Source organism: Macrobrachium rosenbergii, chromosome 13, assembly GCF_040412425.1.
Source record: "Macrobrachium rosenbergii isolate ZJJX-2024 chromosome 13, ASM4041242v1, whole genome shotgun sequence".
NCBI lineage: Eukaryota > Metazoa > Arthropoda > Malacostraca > Decapoda > Palaemonidae > Macrobrachium > Macrobrachium rosenbergii.
Genome location: NC_089753.1, coordinates 59,494,409 through 59,511,013, shown reverse-complemented (window position 1 = coordinate 59,511,013; position 16,605 = coordinate 59,494,409). Strand labels below are relative to the sequence as shown.

The 16,605-nt window shown below is 37.0% G+C and overlaps 1 protein-coding gene across 1 annotated transcript in view; it reads left to right on the top strand.

Annotated features, from left to right (window-relative positions):
• LOC136845359 (uncharacterized) overlaps positions 1-15,764 on the top strand; it is a 111,611-nt gene extending 95,847 nt beyond the window's left edge. Inside the window, exons 4-14 of the mRNA XM_067115632.1 lie at positions 33-400; positions 819-929; positions 4,636-4,860; positions 5,678-5,820; positions 6,687-6,843; positions 8,659-9,327; positions 12,288-12,478; positions 13,025-13,205; positions 13,631-13,885; positions 14,531-14,604; positions 14,856-15,764. Coding sequence (XP_066971733.1) covers positions 33-400; positions 819-929; positions 4,636-4,860; positions 5,678-5,820; positions 6,687-6,843; positions 8,659-9,327; positions 12,288-12,478; positions 13,025-13,205; positions 13,631-13,885; positions 14,531-14,604; positions 14,856-14,927 — 2,446 coding nt within the window. The 3' untranslated portion in view covers positions 14,928-15,764. The remainder of the gene's footprint in view (positions 1-32; positions 401-818; positions 930-4,635; positions 4,861-5,677; positions 5,821-6,686; positions 6,844-8,658; positions 9,328-12,287; positions 12,479-13,024; positions 13,206-13,630; positions 13,886-14,530; positions 14,605-14,855) is intronic.
• Positions 15,765-16,605: the final 841 nt, after the last annotated feature.

Genomic DNA, 16,605 nt, shown 5'->3' with positions numbered 1-16,605 from the left:
TCTTCTCCTTCTTCTTCTTCTGCTGCTTCCAGCCACGACGCTCGAAACATCGCCAAAAACAAGACCAACACGACGAAAGTCAAAGAAAAACACTCCCAGAGCATGGCAAACAAGCCCTCTGACACAAGTGAAAACGACATTTTGAAAAACAATGCCATAAAAACCAAGAAACGAAGAAGGAGAAGAAGAAGAAGCGTTTACGACTCCAACGCCGGGAGGAAAATCAGAGATTTGGGAGCCGGGAATGTCAGTGCAGCAAGCGAGCGGAAGAGCTTAAGTCCCGGAGGAACGACGCTAATTATCAAAAATGTGAAAGACTCTGATGAAGCCGAGTACAGGTGCAGAGTTCATTTCCGCCAGTCTCCCACCTGGACTCAGAGGCTCAAGTTAATTGTGGCAGGTAAGGCTTTGATGTTCCTCTCTGTTGTTAGATTGGTCTAGTAACCAGGGAAGCTATATTTGTGCTTTAATCGACTCTATCTGGAGGTTCTCTTGCTCGATATAGGTAATTTGAAACAGAATGCAATGTTTTACACTAAATTAAAGAAAAAAATGTAAAACTACAATTAGTACAATGCTTAATAAGTACGAATATAACTTTAGCATATTACATTCCTTGTCAAAATTTTTTAATATTAGAATCTTTAACATTACAATCTACTCCAACTGTAAATATTATTCATAACCATCTTAGGAAACAGAAAGTAACATAAACACTTCCCAGACCAGAATCTAATCCCATATATCTTAAAACAACTGTAAACGATAATACATTTCCTTTCTAGTAACTTAAATATTCTTTCTTTCCCCTCAAACAGACGATGTGGAGACAGTCGTCTTAGAAGACGGCACAGGACGATCAGTAGACAGCAAAATTGGACCCCTGGCTGAGGGGACAAACCTCACACTGACCTGTCAAGCTTCACATGGTAAGACTGAAGTGAACACGCAAATGATTCTTTGGCAGAAGGGTCAAATCTCCTTCTTATTAGTTACTGGTCAGAATAGTTTGCCTAGTGCAGTTGTGAAATCTTATGATCTCAAAATGTTTAAGCTATGAGCACATTCATTCCTTCTCTCTACTGATGCTGATGACTCCTGAATTTCAGGTGTATCGGTTTTATTTCCTATTTCCTTTATATTTATTTATGTGTCTCTTTTTCCTCTCTCTCTCTCTCTCTCTCTCTCTCTCTCTCTCTCTCTCTCTCTGCTGCCGTCTCCTGAATTTCAGGTATATCGGTTTTGTTTTCTATATTCTCATATCTATTTATTCATCACCTTTTCTTGTAACTTGTTTCTCTTTCTGCAGAGTCTGTTGACTCTGTCCAAAAGGATCTCAGTTAAAGAAAGAAAGAAAGAAAGAAAAAAGAAAGAAAGATGGTTAGGCAAGAGTGGACACCAAATTGGTCCTCTAGACCAAGGGTCAAACTTCAGTCTTACTTAATAAGAATCTATATTGAAGGTTCAAGTGGTATAGGTAGCATAGTTTGAAATTGTTACTCTTAGGGACAAGTGTCTTTGAATCCCAAGAAATTTATTTAAATATTTCATAAAAACTTTCAACAATTTCTTACTTTCTTATTCTCTTACCTGTCATTGAATCCCAAAGGGCTACTTTGAACAATTCATGAAAATTTTTAACCATTTCTTAATGTAGTCCTTCTTACCTATCGTATAAGTCTGTCTGTTTGTTTGTCCACCAATGTTTAAATTTTATCATTATGTCCTTGTCCCACTTTCATACTTCCTTTCTTTTTTTTCTGAAGGACTTTCAAAAGCGAGGAAAAATATTTTGAAATATCACAACGATAGCCTCAGGATTTAAACCATTCTGACATGTCTCATCACCCAGCGCTACTGTTTGCCGATCTGATCTGATCTGAGGAGTGACTGAGGAGAGAGAGAGAGAGAGAGAGAGAGAGAGAGAGAGAGAGAGAGAGAGAGAGAGAGAGAGAGAGAGAGTCAAAGTCAAATTTCTTTATTCCATTAAAAATGCTTGTTAAATGTATTTCATTGCTACATTTATTCATAGTTGCTCGTTCTAGGGAAATGTAAGTCCATTTATATTGTTATAGAATAGAGAGAGAGTGACCGATGAAGTCACTTTGAGAGAGAGAGAGAGAGAGAGACGAGATCGCTTCCAAAAGCTCGTATTTCTATTTTCCTTGCTTTTCTATTACTGCTATTGACAGCAGACGAACACTCAGCGCCTTCTCCCTCTCTCAGACCCTGAAACAACAAGTGACTGTGATAGATTTCAGTGTCATACAATGAAGTGAGGATAAGAACGAGAGAGAGAAACCAACAGCGAGAAAAATTAAAGGTGACGTGAGGAGGAAAGCCGAGAAGTTAGAGAAGATTTTAGGAAGTGATAAAATCTTGCATATTTGCGATTATCTGTTTTATTATCTATATCTGGCGTTGCTGAGTGAATTACCGCTAAGCACAGACAGCAATAAAAGTGACGAATTATTTCTCTCTCTCTCTCTCTCTCTCTGTCTCTCTTTGTCTCTCTCTTTCTAACAATCTCTCTCTCTCTCTCTCTCTCTCTCTCTCTCTCTTTGTGTGTGTCTCTTTCTCTTTATAACAATTTAGACACATCTCAATAAATATATGTAATAACATTTTTAATGGAATAAAGAAGTTTTCTTTGATTTTCTCTCTCTCTCTCTCTCTCTCTCTCTCTCTCTCTCTATTTATATATATATATATATATATATATATATATATATATATATATATATATATATATATATATATATATATATATATAAAAACAAAAGCATTCGATAAAAATAAATGTTTATAAACAATAAAAATAACATTAAAACTAAACAAATCAATATATAAGTAAATATACGTAGAATTAACATTATCACTAAAACTAAAATAATAAATATTTATATAAGTCAGTAAATATACACAGAGACTATCTACGAACGTACCCTTAAGCTATTAAACCCAAACTCAAGACTTGTTCGTTGGAGGCCATGGGACAGATGGGTCTTTCCCCTAATCTCTTCCCCAAAATCCACCCCTAAACCCCACCCCCCCGCAGCTCTTCGTTGGATGAGTCGGTAGAGCTGTGGCCTAGCACTCGTTAGGCCCGAGTTCGAGTCTCTGGCCGGCTGATGAAGAGTTAGAGGAATTTATTTCTGGTGATAGAAATTCATTTCTCGCTATAATGTGGTTCGGATTCCACAATAAGCTGTAGTCCCGTTGCTAAGTAAGCAGTTGGTTCTTAGCCACGTAAAATAAGTCTAATCCTTCGGGCCAGCCCTAGGAGAGCTGTTAATCAGCTCTGTGGTCTGGTAAAACTAAGGTATACTTTTAACCCCTAACCCCCCCCCCCTTCTCTCGGTATACTTTGGCTTCGATTTTTCCAACTGAAGTAACATCGAAATAAAATGAAATTGCTGGACTGGATACAGGAGTCCTATGGAATAAATAAAATAGCCGTTTTCAATGTGTCAGGCATGTAAAGTCAGTGATATCTTGTAAGAACAAAGTCTGTGAGTAGAAGGAAAATATAAATTTGTTTATTATAATATTTTTTTGTATCTGCAAAAGACAATGCATTTTTCTATAATGCTAGTATTATTTTCAAAGCTCCTTGTACTAGCACAAAGATATTGCACATCATGAGGTCGAATGACCAGGGCCTCTTACTGCGTAACACTAACAGAGCACCTTGGAATATTCCTTGCCATTAAGGATAGGACTTCAGAGTGAGTGTGAAATAGGCCTTATGCCACAGGAACTCATAGAAATCCTCATTTCCTCATTGAGGAAATAGAGCCTAATGAGGAAGGTGAGAATCTTGAGCTTTTGAATCTACTGACTTATTCTGGACTTGAATGTGTAGCTACATTTCGTTCAGGTTCTGAAAAAGAACGTTTATAGACATGAATATTACCATGTTAGTTTGTTTAGCTACACTTTGTGCAGGTTCTAGAAAAGGACTGTTTCTGTTTACTGACGTGAATGTTACCACGATAGTTTGTTTAGCTACACACTATGTAGGTTCTAGAAAAGGACTGTTTACTGATGTGAATGTTGCCGTGCTAGTTAATATTTCAGGCAACTACTTCTTCTTCATCCATCACTGCTATCCATAAGCTAAGGGGTCGGTTGCCTTGATGCCTGCGTCTTCTTCAAGTATTTCTACCGAAAGCATCTTACTCTGCTAAACCCTTCCTTCTTCAAACCTTCCTTCACTATATCTTGCTATCTAATTCTCTGCCTTACTCTCAATCTTCTACCTGTAACAGGTTCCACCAAAGCCCTCTTCAATCTCTCCCCCTCACTCATTCCTACCACATGTCCTTACCATCTCAGAATCTATTCTCTTATCATATCAGTTGTCTTTACCTTCCCAGCATTTCTAATTTGCTTGTGGGCAAAATTCTCTTGAAGCTCAGAACTTCAGTTCAGTACAATAGTTGTTGTTATATAAGTTATGGTTCATGTTCATGAAATATTTCAGTATCATTTTATTGGTATTTGCTGGAACAGATGTCTTTCATTAGTTTGATAGTGAGTTTGGCAAAACAGATATCTGGTGCAGTAATCCCTGAAGGCAAAATTAAAATGTCATCCTTCCACCCACCTTTTAACCTGAATATTTCCTCCCAGGATCATCAGATGTCGAGAGCCTCTGGTGGTTCCTGGAAGGGAAGCCCCTGGACACCTCCTGGGCTTCTGCTGGCGAGGGTGTCGTTGTCAACCGCCTGGCCATCACGGTGGTTCAGGAAAGATTTCACAACGCGCGCGTCACGTGTCGTCTCGTCACCACGAATCACGACGACCCTCACATCGCGGCCAATATAACCGAGAGATCGATTACTATCGCCATGTTCTGTGAGTCTACTTCACTCGGTTTGATTAGTAGTGGCATGTTATGTGTTTTTATATTTGTTTATGTTAATTAATCAGACCGAGTACTGTTTCTGTTTTCTTTGAGTTTAGGACACTCTTATAAGCTACTGTTATGTTCTGTGAATCTAAAGCACTGAGATCATCATTGTCATGTTATGAATCTTTTCATCAACTGATTATTGCTGAAAAGGTCTATGAGTCTACAAGGTTCATAAGTTTCATAGGCTCAGGTATCGAGTGAGCTGGAACTCTTTAGCCCAGTTTAGTTTAAATAACTGTGCCTGTATCGATCTAAGATTTGAATAAGGTACCTACCAGTTAGAGGACTGTGTTAGGTTGCAACCACCCTGGAGAGGGGCATGGGACCAGCAACCTCATCCCAAAATGGTTGCTGAGAACCGGAGGGCCAGCATCTTTTGGAGCCAGTTCTTAGTAAGCCTTTCTTGTGGTGAGGTTGTAGACCTATGACTCCATAAATTGTTCTGGTTGAGGCCAACAGCAATCTTATAGCTGTTAAGTACACGGTGAGGTGTCTAGGTCAACAGACATGCCCAAAAGCATCCTGGCTTCCAAAGGGAATCGAACCCAGGCGAGGGAAACGCCTAAGAAATAATGAAAAACACTACTCATTGCGTAAACCAGAAAGGTGGAACTTACAGTAAGTCTATGGCTTTCGTAATCAACCTTCTGGAATGCTAGACGAAGATATACAACCAAGAGCATTTCATTCATTGCCTTCTCTCCTTCTCCTATTTCATTCTCTCTCCCTTTCATCTCCTCCCATCCTCTTCCCCTGCAGACGTTCCCGTGGCTGTGATGAAGAGTGACGGAGGACGCGCCCTCGTCGGGGGCGGTCTGGAACTGACAGAGGGACAGACGCTGTCTTTCTTGTGCTCCGTTCGGGCGGATCCTCCTGTCTACAACTTAATCTGGCTCCACAATGTAAGCGATAATGTTAATGGAGGTGCATTTCACGTTTGTTTGTCTGAATATCGTTAAAAATATATTCTTCAATAATCTAATGCAGTAGAGAAATGTTAAATAGAGTCGTTTATCGAAGGAGAGACGTACCACAAAGAGCGTCATCTTTGAAGAGATTATCCTGTGTGGTAGAATTGGAACTGGAATTGGAATTGGAACTTCAGAAGTTCGAGCGAAGATGCACTGCATTACTACCCTTATACAATTCTCCTTGTATTTTAATAATTTACTGGCTTTTTTATATTTATTAATCAATTTATTAATTTATTTTTTATTTAATATGCGATCTCTTCTTTCTGTGTTTCCCATTACTTTGTGTTACTTCTCTAATAAATAATGTCCTTTGGAAGCCTGAATTTCAAGTCAATGGCACCTGTGGTGGGCTTGTTCCATATGAAAAGGGTTCTTAATAATAATAATAATAATAATAATAATAATAATAATAATAATAATAATAATAATAATAATTGAATTTAAAGAAATATCTTAGTAACCCCAGGAGCTTCCTAGGCCTATTTCCCTATTCAATATAGAACAAATATCGAAGCCATTTCTCCGCTAAATATTTATTATTAAGCTTTTTACTGTAAACATTCAAATCAATAAAGATAATTGTGTTTTTTATCATGAAGATGGGTTTTCAAATTACAGTGTAATTAAAAAAATCGATTAAAAATGTAAGATTTCAAGTTACAGTGTAATTTAAACAAACGATTAAAGATACCAGCTTAAAGTCACAGCGTAGTTTAAGCAATCGATCAAGAGAACCCTTACTCGTAAGATCTAGGTCACACCTCACAATAACCTCATCTCACTTTCCACCTCAGGGCATCAGGAGAAGCGTCGGGGGACGGGTGTTGGCCAGAGACAATTCGTCTCTGGTCATCTCTCCCGTGACGAGACAAGACTCCGGAATCTACGCCTGCCTGGCCTCAAACTCCGAGGGAGACGGACACTCAAACGCTATTCCAGTCATTGTCAAACGTGAGAGTTCATTTCTGGTTTTATTTTAGTGAAATTTCACATATTCATCCCAAGTCTAATTCAACTTGACCTCTAAATCAAATGGGTATATGACTAGTGTTTTAAATTGATTCCCAAGCTTTATACAACTTGACCTCTTAATCAAATGGGTAGGCTATATCAGAAGTATTCCAAATTAATTCTCTGTATTGTTTTACCAGACCTCTTTTTCAAAGATGTATATCAGAAGAATTCTATATCGTTTCAGTATGTTTTTTAGATAAAGTACGACGGTGTGAATGAAGTTATCAGGCCGTAAATATTATATATTTATATATAAATACTTGATTTGATTTGGTTATCTCAAGCTTCATATAACTTGAGTATTTTTCAAATGAGTATATCAGAAAAATTCTGAATCGTTTCAGTATTTTTTGGACAAATTATGACGGTGAGAATGAAATTATCAGGTGGTAAATATTATACATTTTAAATAAATACTTAATTTCATATATCTATCCCAAGCTCAATACAACTTGATTTGTTATTCAAATGGGTATAAGACAAGAATTCTAAAATGATACGATATATGTTGTTTTAGACAAAATATGACTGTGTGAATGAAATTACATGCAATATAAATATTATATATTTATATACAATACCTTAATATAAACTACCTCCTTCCGGGAGCAGATCATCAATAAAGTTTATTGATAAAGGGATAATACATTTCGCTGAGAGGGTTCCTTTGTCAGTGTTCGCCTGGATGCGATAGTGTTTACAAACGGCATTTATCATAGCTTCATTTGTTCAAGCAAGAATTAGAAGACAATTGAATATTTGCAATATGCTTCAATTTCAGGTTTATGGTAATTATTATGTTTTTCTATGGTATGCTATATATATATTTATTACATATATATATATATATATATATATATATATATATATATATATTTATATTTATATGTACGTATGTGTATATATATATATATATATATATATATATATATATATATATATATATATATATATATATATATATATGTTAAGTTAGTATAAAACTTATGCTTAAACACGTGAGTTATTATCAAGACGTAATACGCTTATTTACTCTTGATGATGTGGGCAAAAAAAGAAAATATTCTTAACTAAAACTAGTTATCACACGAGCACTTCCAATATTATGGGTCTGTCTTGTACAGTGGACTATTTCATAAAATAAAAAAATCGGTCTCGCAATTATAAAATAGACAGGAACCCCAATTATTGTGTTTTTATTACATAGGACTTCCTCTCCCTTTGCTTGTCATATTTCTCTGTTAACTTCATCTTCAGTATTAACCTTTTTGAGGAATATCTTAATTGTAAAAAATTGTATCAGTGAATTATCTTTGTACAGGTGGTAATGTATATAGCTAATTTAACTGTCTATTTCCTCCCTCTGTAGATCTCCCTTACTGAATTGTAGCAACTGTTGGGTATTCTCGTAGGCCATCTTTAGAGCCTTGTACTTCATTTCATTTATTTTCAGGATCTTTCTATCTTGCTATCCACCCAATCCAACTCCCTCTCTTCACTACCTTGAATGGCCGAAGGTGCCCCAGTGCTTGGCTTGACAGCCTAAACTTCATAAATCACATAAAATCACATAATTACATTTGTATTACTACTATTATTACTATTCAGAAGATGAAACCTATTCATGTGGAACAAGCCTACAGGGGCCACTGACTTGGAATTCTAGCTTCCAGAGAATATGGTGTTCATTAAGATGAAGTAATGGAAAGTAAAGAGGTAAAAGTGATAATGTCCGTTCTCTCCCCTCTGTAGATCTGCCCTACTGCTCAGGCCCTACGAACCAGAAGCTCGTAGTGACAGCCAACACGTCAGTGAGCCTGACATGCCAAGTGGAAGCCCAACCACAGGACATCACCTTCACCTGGAAGATTGGCATCCCATCTCTTGCCCACAGGCACAGCCAGAGCGCCGCCAGAGGCCACCAAGACACGCATACCCTCTTCACTGACCCAATTCTTCCCAGTCACACTTTCCCTCGTCAGTTCGATTCTGACGCAGGGGTGACTAAGGCTGACCCACATGAGGGTGGTAACGCTAATTCTGTATGGCCTAGCCACTATGGCGAGTTGCGTTCAAAGGGCCTTCCCTTCGTTTCCAACGACCTGCAAATTCATCTGGATGCCCCTGATCGCCAAGGACCTTTGGTGTCTGGAAGGGAAGAATCAGCCTCCAGTGACATTTCTCTGACGGGGCATACTAAGCCCTCTGGTGGCTTGAATTGGGACGCTTCCTGGTCAAAGACGGTCGATGGCGGTCCAGGTAGAGGGAACTGGAAGAAGGTCGACCATGAACCTGACCCAACGGAGCCTGGAAAGTCGACAGTGACTTTAACCCCTTCGACCTCGACGGTAATAGGATGTTATGCCCGTAACAGCGTAGGTCATATGGAGGTTCCCTGTACATACACCCTGACGGTAGTTGGTGAGTAAAAATCGTTCCCTGTTTTGACAAAATAGCGTATAACTTTTTTTTTTAAGTTTTTGAGTTTTCCAGTCAGTTTCTCAATTTTTGATACTCTATAACATATCAAAATTTCAGGCGTCCTCGTTGTCAGATTTTTCACAAGAATTTCCACAAAAGATGAGCTAATTAGAAGCTCTGAACGATATCAAAACCTTTGAAGGTTATTTTCACAGAACGAGGAAAGAATGGCTGAAGCTAGTGCGTCAAACTAGGGACGAAATATGCAACGATTTCTCTCTATTTCTTTCACCTCTTTCATTCAGGCAAATCATCATCATTGCAATGACATTGCAGAATCCTCTTAATTGCCTTTAGGGCGAAAGGTCATCACGTTGCAAGCGTAGCACTTTCGTTAATGAGAAGCTCAAATTACGCAGTTTTTTTTTTTGAGGGGTTGGGGGGGCAGGAATTTTAAAAGCGGATAATTTGATTTTTTCTTATGGCTTCATCTGCGAGTTAATTAACGCACGGACTCTGGACCTCTTCGTTGGGAAAAGAGAATGAGTCTTTTTATATTTCCAGGTACTTAGAGTATAGTCTCATTAAAGTATTCACAAATTACAGGGATTCTTTCGCTCACATTATTTTGGTATCTCAAAGACCTTCAGGTTGCTTTGTTGATACAGGGAATTTAGTTAAGAATACAAGGTTTTGAAATGAATTTAATTGGGAATAACTCTACACTGATCAAAAGTCAAGTATATACAGTATATATATACATATGAATGTCTTTTCCTGTAATACTACAGTGTAATATATACATATATATATATATATATATATATATATATATATATATATATATATATATATATATATATACATATTGTATATATATACTGTATATATAAATTTATATATGTATATAAAGGTTGACTTTTGATTAGTGTAGAGTTATTCCTAAATGAATTCATTTCAAAACCTTGTATTCTTAACTGAATCCCTGTATCAACAAAGCAACCTGAAGGTCTTTGAGATACCAAAATAATGTGAGCGAAAGAATCCCTGTAATTTGTGAATGAGACTATATATATATATATATATATATATATATATATATATATATATATATATATATATATATATATATATATATATATATATATACACCCTTGTGGAACACGATACCGCTGGCAAATTTTTATTTGACATTTGACCCCTAAGTATGATTCTGACCTTGACCTAACTGTGCATATTGGATTTGTTTTAAGTATGTTATATAGGTAAAACATTATAGCACCTTGCAACCTTAGCAGGTGACCGGAAGTGTATACAGTAGGCCAGACAAACATACAGACGCACAGACCAGTAAATTACCAGATATACCCAGATGATAAACTTGGGGCATAATAGCCAATTAAAAGATTTAACCAGGGTATGCATGGTAGACTCTGACTATAAAAAATCATGCACGTTTTTCGTAAGTGTTTCCTGTGATACATTAACTTGTAGGAGAATTTTAAAACGCTTTATAACATTTCCATATGAACCATTTCAGATCCTCCTATTTTTCACGTTTGGGCAGAGATAATTTGAATTATTATATCTATTTACGTAATTCATAGAAGAGTTAAATGTGCTGTGTCATGAAATTCCAAGAATAACTGTAATGGAAAAAAAATTTTTTTCCTTATTTTTCTCTTTCCAGTGATTCTGTTCATTGCTTTCCCTGGGAAAACACAGTTTTGCATCGTATTCGTTATTTCCCCTAACGAAGACCACTCAGAATTGTAAAAAAATAATAAAATAAAAAGTTAAGTAAAAAGTCGGAGGGATAGTAGTGGGGTGGAGGTGGGGGGTGGTTAGAGGAAGGGGTTTACTGGGACCCTAGATAATTGAAAATGCCGGAGGAAGATGATTTGTTATAAAAATGATTAAGTTTACCAGCAAATTATCATTTAACGTTACTTGTTTTATTCGTGTTGCTTGTCTACTGAACAACCATAAGAGAAAAATTAATCCTTTGGCATTTAACTAAATTTGTCAAAGGTTATTCTCTGTGGTATAGTACATGAACGAAAATACTAAAAAAAAAAATCACAAATATGCTCGTGATTTATTCAAAGAAATATTAATCATTTGGCATTTAACCAAATATATCAAAAGATATTCTCTGTGGTATAGTACAAGAAACGAAATTACTAAAACAAAGTCGTAAATATAAACATCATTTATTTATCAGCTGAAGCCATAGGATAAGTTTAAAAAGAAACGACAGAGTGCCCAGTATTATCGTGTAAATTAACAGAGTACCTTGCACACTCGTTTCTGTGTCTTCAGCTGATGAATGTACATATGTTCAGAGAATGAGAATCCTCATTGTCTAAAAATGGAATTCTATATTGCTATTGGTTTTAATATTTCAGTATTGTTGTTTTTGAGACTAGTATTATTATCCTCTGTTAAAAACTGCTAGTCTGTTGGGCCTTGTCATTCACCATTGTTAACTTCATCTTCTTCTTCATTGAAAGTATATAAATACTAGTGTATTTTAGCACTTATTTCTTAGTTATTCTTATCCAATATAAACTTTATTGATAACTTTCATGAATTTTATCACTGGCCCAAAGAAATATGCCAAGATGTTATTTTGGTAAAAAGTAATGAAACTATTTCTGCTTATCTTTCATTATTTTTCTGTGATTGTCATTTCCAATTTCAATTAAATAACGTATATCTAACAATCTCTTATCACTTGTAAACAAAACAAAACAAAAACTTGTAAATATATAACAAAATATAAAATATATATATATATATATATAATAGAAAATAGGAAAAAGGATACTAACTTTAGATGTTTTAGCTTAGATTCTGTTTCCTTATTTGAACTTCATTAGAGCTACGTACCAACCAACCAACATCCCTAATCCGGTGATATTATTTTCTTTTCTCTCTGAATCGCTTCCCTTACACAGAGCCACCAAAAGCGTTGCAGGACTGTAACATAACTCTAATAGGCGTCACCAGGATGGAAGTCCGATGCGACGACCCCACCTACGCTCAAGATTCGGCGCGTGACGTCAATTCTGCTCTGCAGGACGCTCAACATTCCCCCAGCATGAGTTTCGTCAGATCACCGGAGTCGAGCACGAAAGCCAATTTGGAGGTAAGAGTGGTCCAATGTCCATGTTTAAATTCTTAGACTTCATAGGTATGGGTAAGCAGACTGCTTGGTTCAGCCAATAATAATAATATGTGAGGTATAGCCATTATTTCTCGGTTCATAGGGCATTATTATTCCTTTGTATATACAGCAACGTTTAAACGTTGTCACTCCATCGACACAGAGTTAGACAATTTCAGACGGCATCTCCCCCTTTTTTGAGTTGGGCGAATTCAGACAGCATCTTCCTCACTATTTTGGCTCAAGAACCTCTGTCGTTGTTTCCATTTCCCTTTAATCCATTTAATCTTTGTTCTAAAATACAATTATTTTTTCATTTCTTCCTTTCAAGAATGTTATTGAATTTTTCTTCATAAATTTTCTTAAGCATGCAACAACTCTTCATTTTCTGTTCAATTAAAAGCCTCCATTTTAACATCCATCAGCTGATTGTTTGATTGTAGATGACCTGGCATCAAACTACTATAAGTTTCCACCAGCGAAACGCTACATAATATGCAAGTAGATTAGTCTTTCTACTACTTTCAGGTTTGGTCAGGTGACACCTTGGTGGCGAACGTGAGCGAAGGACGACCAATTTTCAGTGTGAAAGGTCTGCCTCCAGACGCACATTTGCGCCTTGTTCTGTACACTGCCTCCCCTCATTCTCGCTCAAAGCCACTGTACATGTTCGCAAAGACACAGCCCAGAAAGCATATACACTTATCAGGTATGCCCAAAGTTGCTGTGTCACTTCTATCATCTGTGATTTCACTTGCCTCATCTTTGTAACTGTATTCTACTATACTGCAGTGTCTCTTCTTCAAATCCATAATTTTCCCATCTCATCTCACAGATCATCTTTTACTAGAACATGTACCTTTAATTCTGCACTTATGGAGTCAGTCAGTCAGTCGTGTGTTACATCTGTTGCCCATGATTTCACCTGCCTCATCCTCATGACCAAATGCTATACTGCAGTTTCTCTTCTCCATAAAATCCATAGTATTACCATCTCATCTCACAGATCATCTTTCCCTAGGTCATACATGCAATGTGCCTTTAATCCTATTACTTGTGGAGTTAATCTGTCATGTGTTACTGCTAAAACCTGAATTACATCAAAATCTCTTCATCTGTCACTTTCCTCCCTAGTTCCTCCAGCACCACAGTCTCCGACACAGCCTCCCATAGCTGAACCCGGCTTGGGAATAGGGACCAATCTCCTTGACGGAATCAACTGGAGGCTGGGGGGCATCATGGGTGGTGTCGCAGTTATGGTGGTGGCCTTAGTGGTGGGAATCGTCATGTGGGCGTGGGAGAAGTTTGTGTCAGCATCTGATCGTGCCCACATGCCTCCGCGCCAGCTTCAGCACTACCCTGGGATCACTCTCGATACACTGGCTTCGGGTAAGTTTTAGTATGTCTCCTATCCAGGTGTCTTTGTTTGTCCCTGTCATAATAGCTGCATTACCTAATTCGTCCCTAGTTTGATGAGCTGGCATTCTGAGAAAATGTGCTTCAGAGATTTTGATATTATTCATAGCTTCGAATTAGCTCATCTTTTGAGGACATTTGGTTTGAAAATGTAACAACACAGGCAGCTGAAGTTTTGATATGTTATAGAGTATCAAAAACTTTGTAATTTTGGCTGAAAAACTCTAAAACTTAAAAAAAAATGAGTTACACCAGTTCGTCAAAACAGAGAAGAATTGTAACACTCTTAGTTGGTTGGTAAGTGTAGATTAAGCTAGCTTAAGCCAGCATGGACCCTTGCTGTAAGTGCAGTGAGGCCTGAAAGTGATTACCTAGTATGAACCTCAGTTAGTTGGAGTGTTTCCACTTCCTGAAAATTATGTTCGATTCAAGTTGAAGGTCAAGTTGAACCCTTTTCAAGCTGAACAACTTGGCAGAGGCAGAAAATTCTGATTTATGATAAAAAATGTAAGCATTTCAATTTCCTATTCAGCCAGTAGCGACAAGGAAGAGCATGCTTGTGCTGTCCAGGCCTTGCCCACGTTATTGATAAATGCTATTTTACCGATCTTATTTCAGATGGCTCGCTCAGTGACGAAGCGAGCTTCGTAGGGGGAGGTGGTGTACCATCAGGTCCTGCCCAACCTGAACAGGTAAGAGTCTAAGAGAGTGTGAAGGAGTAGGCCTACCTTACCGCTTGGCTACTTATTCTCATCATACTTAACAGACAAAATCAAGATGAAAGAGTATGTTTTAAAACTAAAACTTCGTAGACATTGACTGATTATTCTCTCCAAAAGTAATCTTAATAAACAAAATCGAAATGCTGGAGTAAATTTTAGGGCTTAAACTTCTTAGACAATGGAGTTTTGGCTATAATTCATCTTTCTTCTTTTTCAACCAGGTTAGAGAAAGCGTCGATGTACGCCAAGGGGTCATGGCTTACGGCCTACAGAGTTTCGACCTCCAACAATAGATGCTGGGATGCAGGACTCAATGCCCTTTTTTATATAATAGATCTTGGGCGTGACGAATGCCCTCTGGCGGCCCTATTCCCAGTGAAGACATATCTTAGGTCCTTCCCAAAAACACTTGTTTTACTGATCTCATTTCCCCGTTGATCTCATATTTATTCCGTTTTTCCCTTCTTCATTATTCGTTGGTAAGTGGATGCGTTCTTTTTAGGGAAAAGTATTTGTCAATCATACTCTAAGTTAGGATAAAAAATCTCTTTTCTGGCTGTTTTTATTTGGCTTTTTAGAAGTGGATTGCTCAAATTTTGTTCGAATGTTTTAACCAGCTGGAATCGCAATCATACGAATCCCTTTCTCCTTAATGTCAATCATAACCTGTTCACGAAATTCAATTCAAAGAACTGCTTTATCAACTCATTTAGTGAAATTATTTTAGCATATATTTTTCAGTAGCCAAAGACTGACTTTTTCGGTTAAAATTAATAATTTTGTTACCAAAATTCTATTTGTGAGACCAATACTCGAGACTAAGTGAGCAGGAACGCACAAATTAATAATGATTTTCATTGTTTTAACTATGAGTTGAATTTCTCGAGTCCCATTTAGGTTCACTTTCCATAATTAATAAATCAGAATCTTCTTACCAACTCAAATAGATTATTTCCTTAACTTTTACAGCTGTTTATTAGGAAGCCTTCCTTTCCCTCAATTTATTTTTGCAGTATTTTCACTTTCTGTCTTACTCGATCACACCTGTAGACCTGACCTCAGACAGATCCCGTGAATATAACTAATCGTGTTTGTATATTTGTAATAAATCCCACCGTTGCTGTCTGTAATAGATTTTGATTATCCTTCATTGAATGCAAATATTATTGATGTGTTTTCCTTCTTAAATTATTTAGCTGAAAACCTTATGGACAGAGCCAACAGAAATCAGCCGTCAGAGAGAGAGAGAGAGAGAGAGAGAGAGAGAGAGAGAGAGAGAGAGAGAGAGAGAGAGAGAGAGAGAGAGAGAGAGATTTTATTGGAAAAAGGGGTAAATAAGAGAGATAAAAAGAAGCGATACAACTAAAATTCAGGAGTCGTCAGCTGAGAGCTCCTAAACCCTTATTTTTAGTTTAGAAATTTTGCTTATACCACAGTTAACGACTAATGATATTTTTGGGTCTTTTCTGAAACTTTCAGAGGCTGGTCTCCCTGATCTCAGCTAATTTTGGTCCTTTCCTAGGCTCTCTTTGCCTCTATTCCTCAAAACTGTTTTTATCAAACTACTACTACTACTACTACTACTACTACTACTTCTTCTTCTTCTTCTTCTTCTTCTTCTTATTATTATTATTATTATTATTATTATTATTATTATTATTATTATTATTATTATTATTATTATTATTCTTACGTCCCTGGACCCAGGACGAGACCCCAGACTTTCCCCTAAACGAAATAAACCTTTTAGGTCACGTATCTCGCCTCTCCGCCAAACGCTCCTGAAAATCAACAAACAACTTTTTTGAGCAACGTTACGGACTAACAAATAAAAACTTAGACAAACAAAACAAAAAGACGGACAAACAGGCTAACAAACAAACTGGGTCGTAAACAAAACCTGGACGGAGGTAACAAAGCAGAAACACAGAGAGAGAGAGAGAGAGAGAGAGAGAGAGAGAGAGAGAGAGA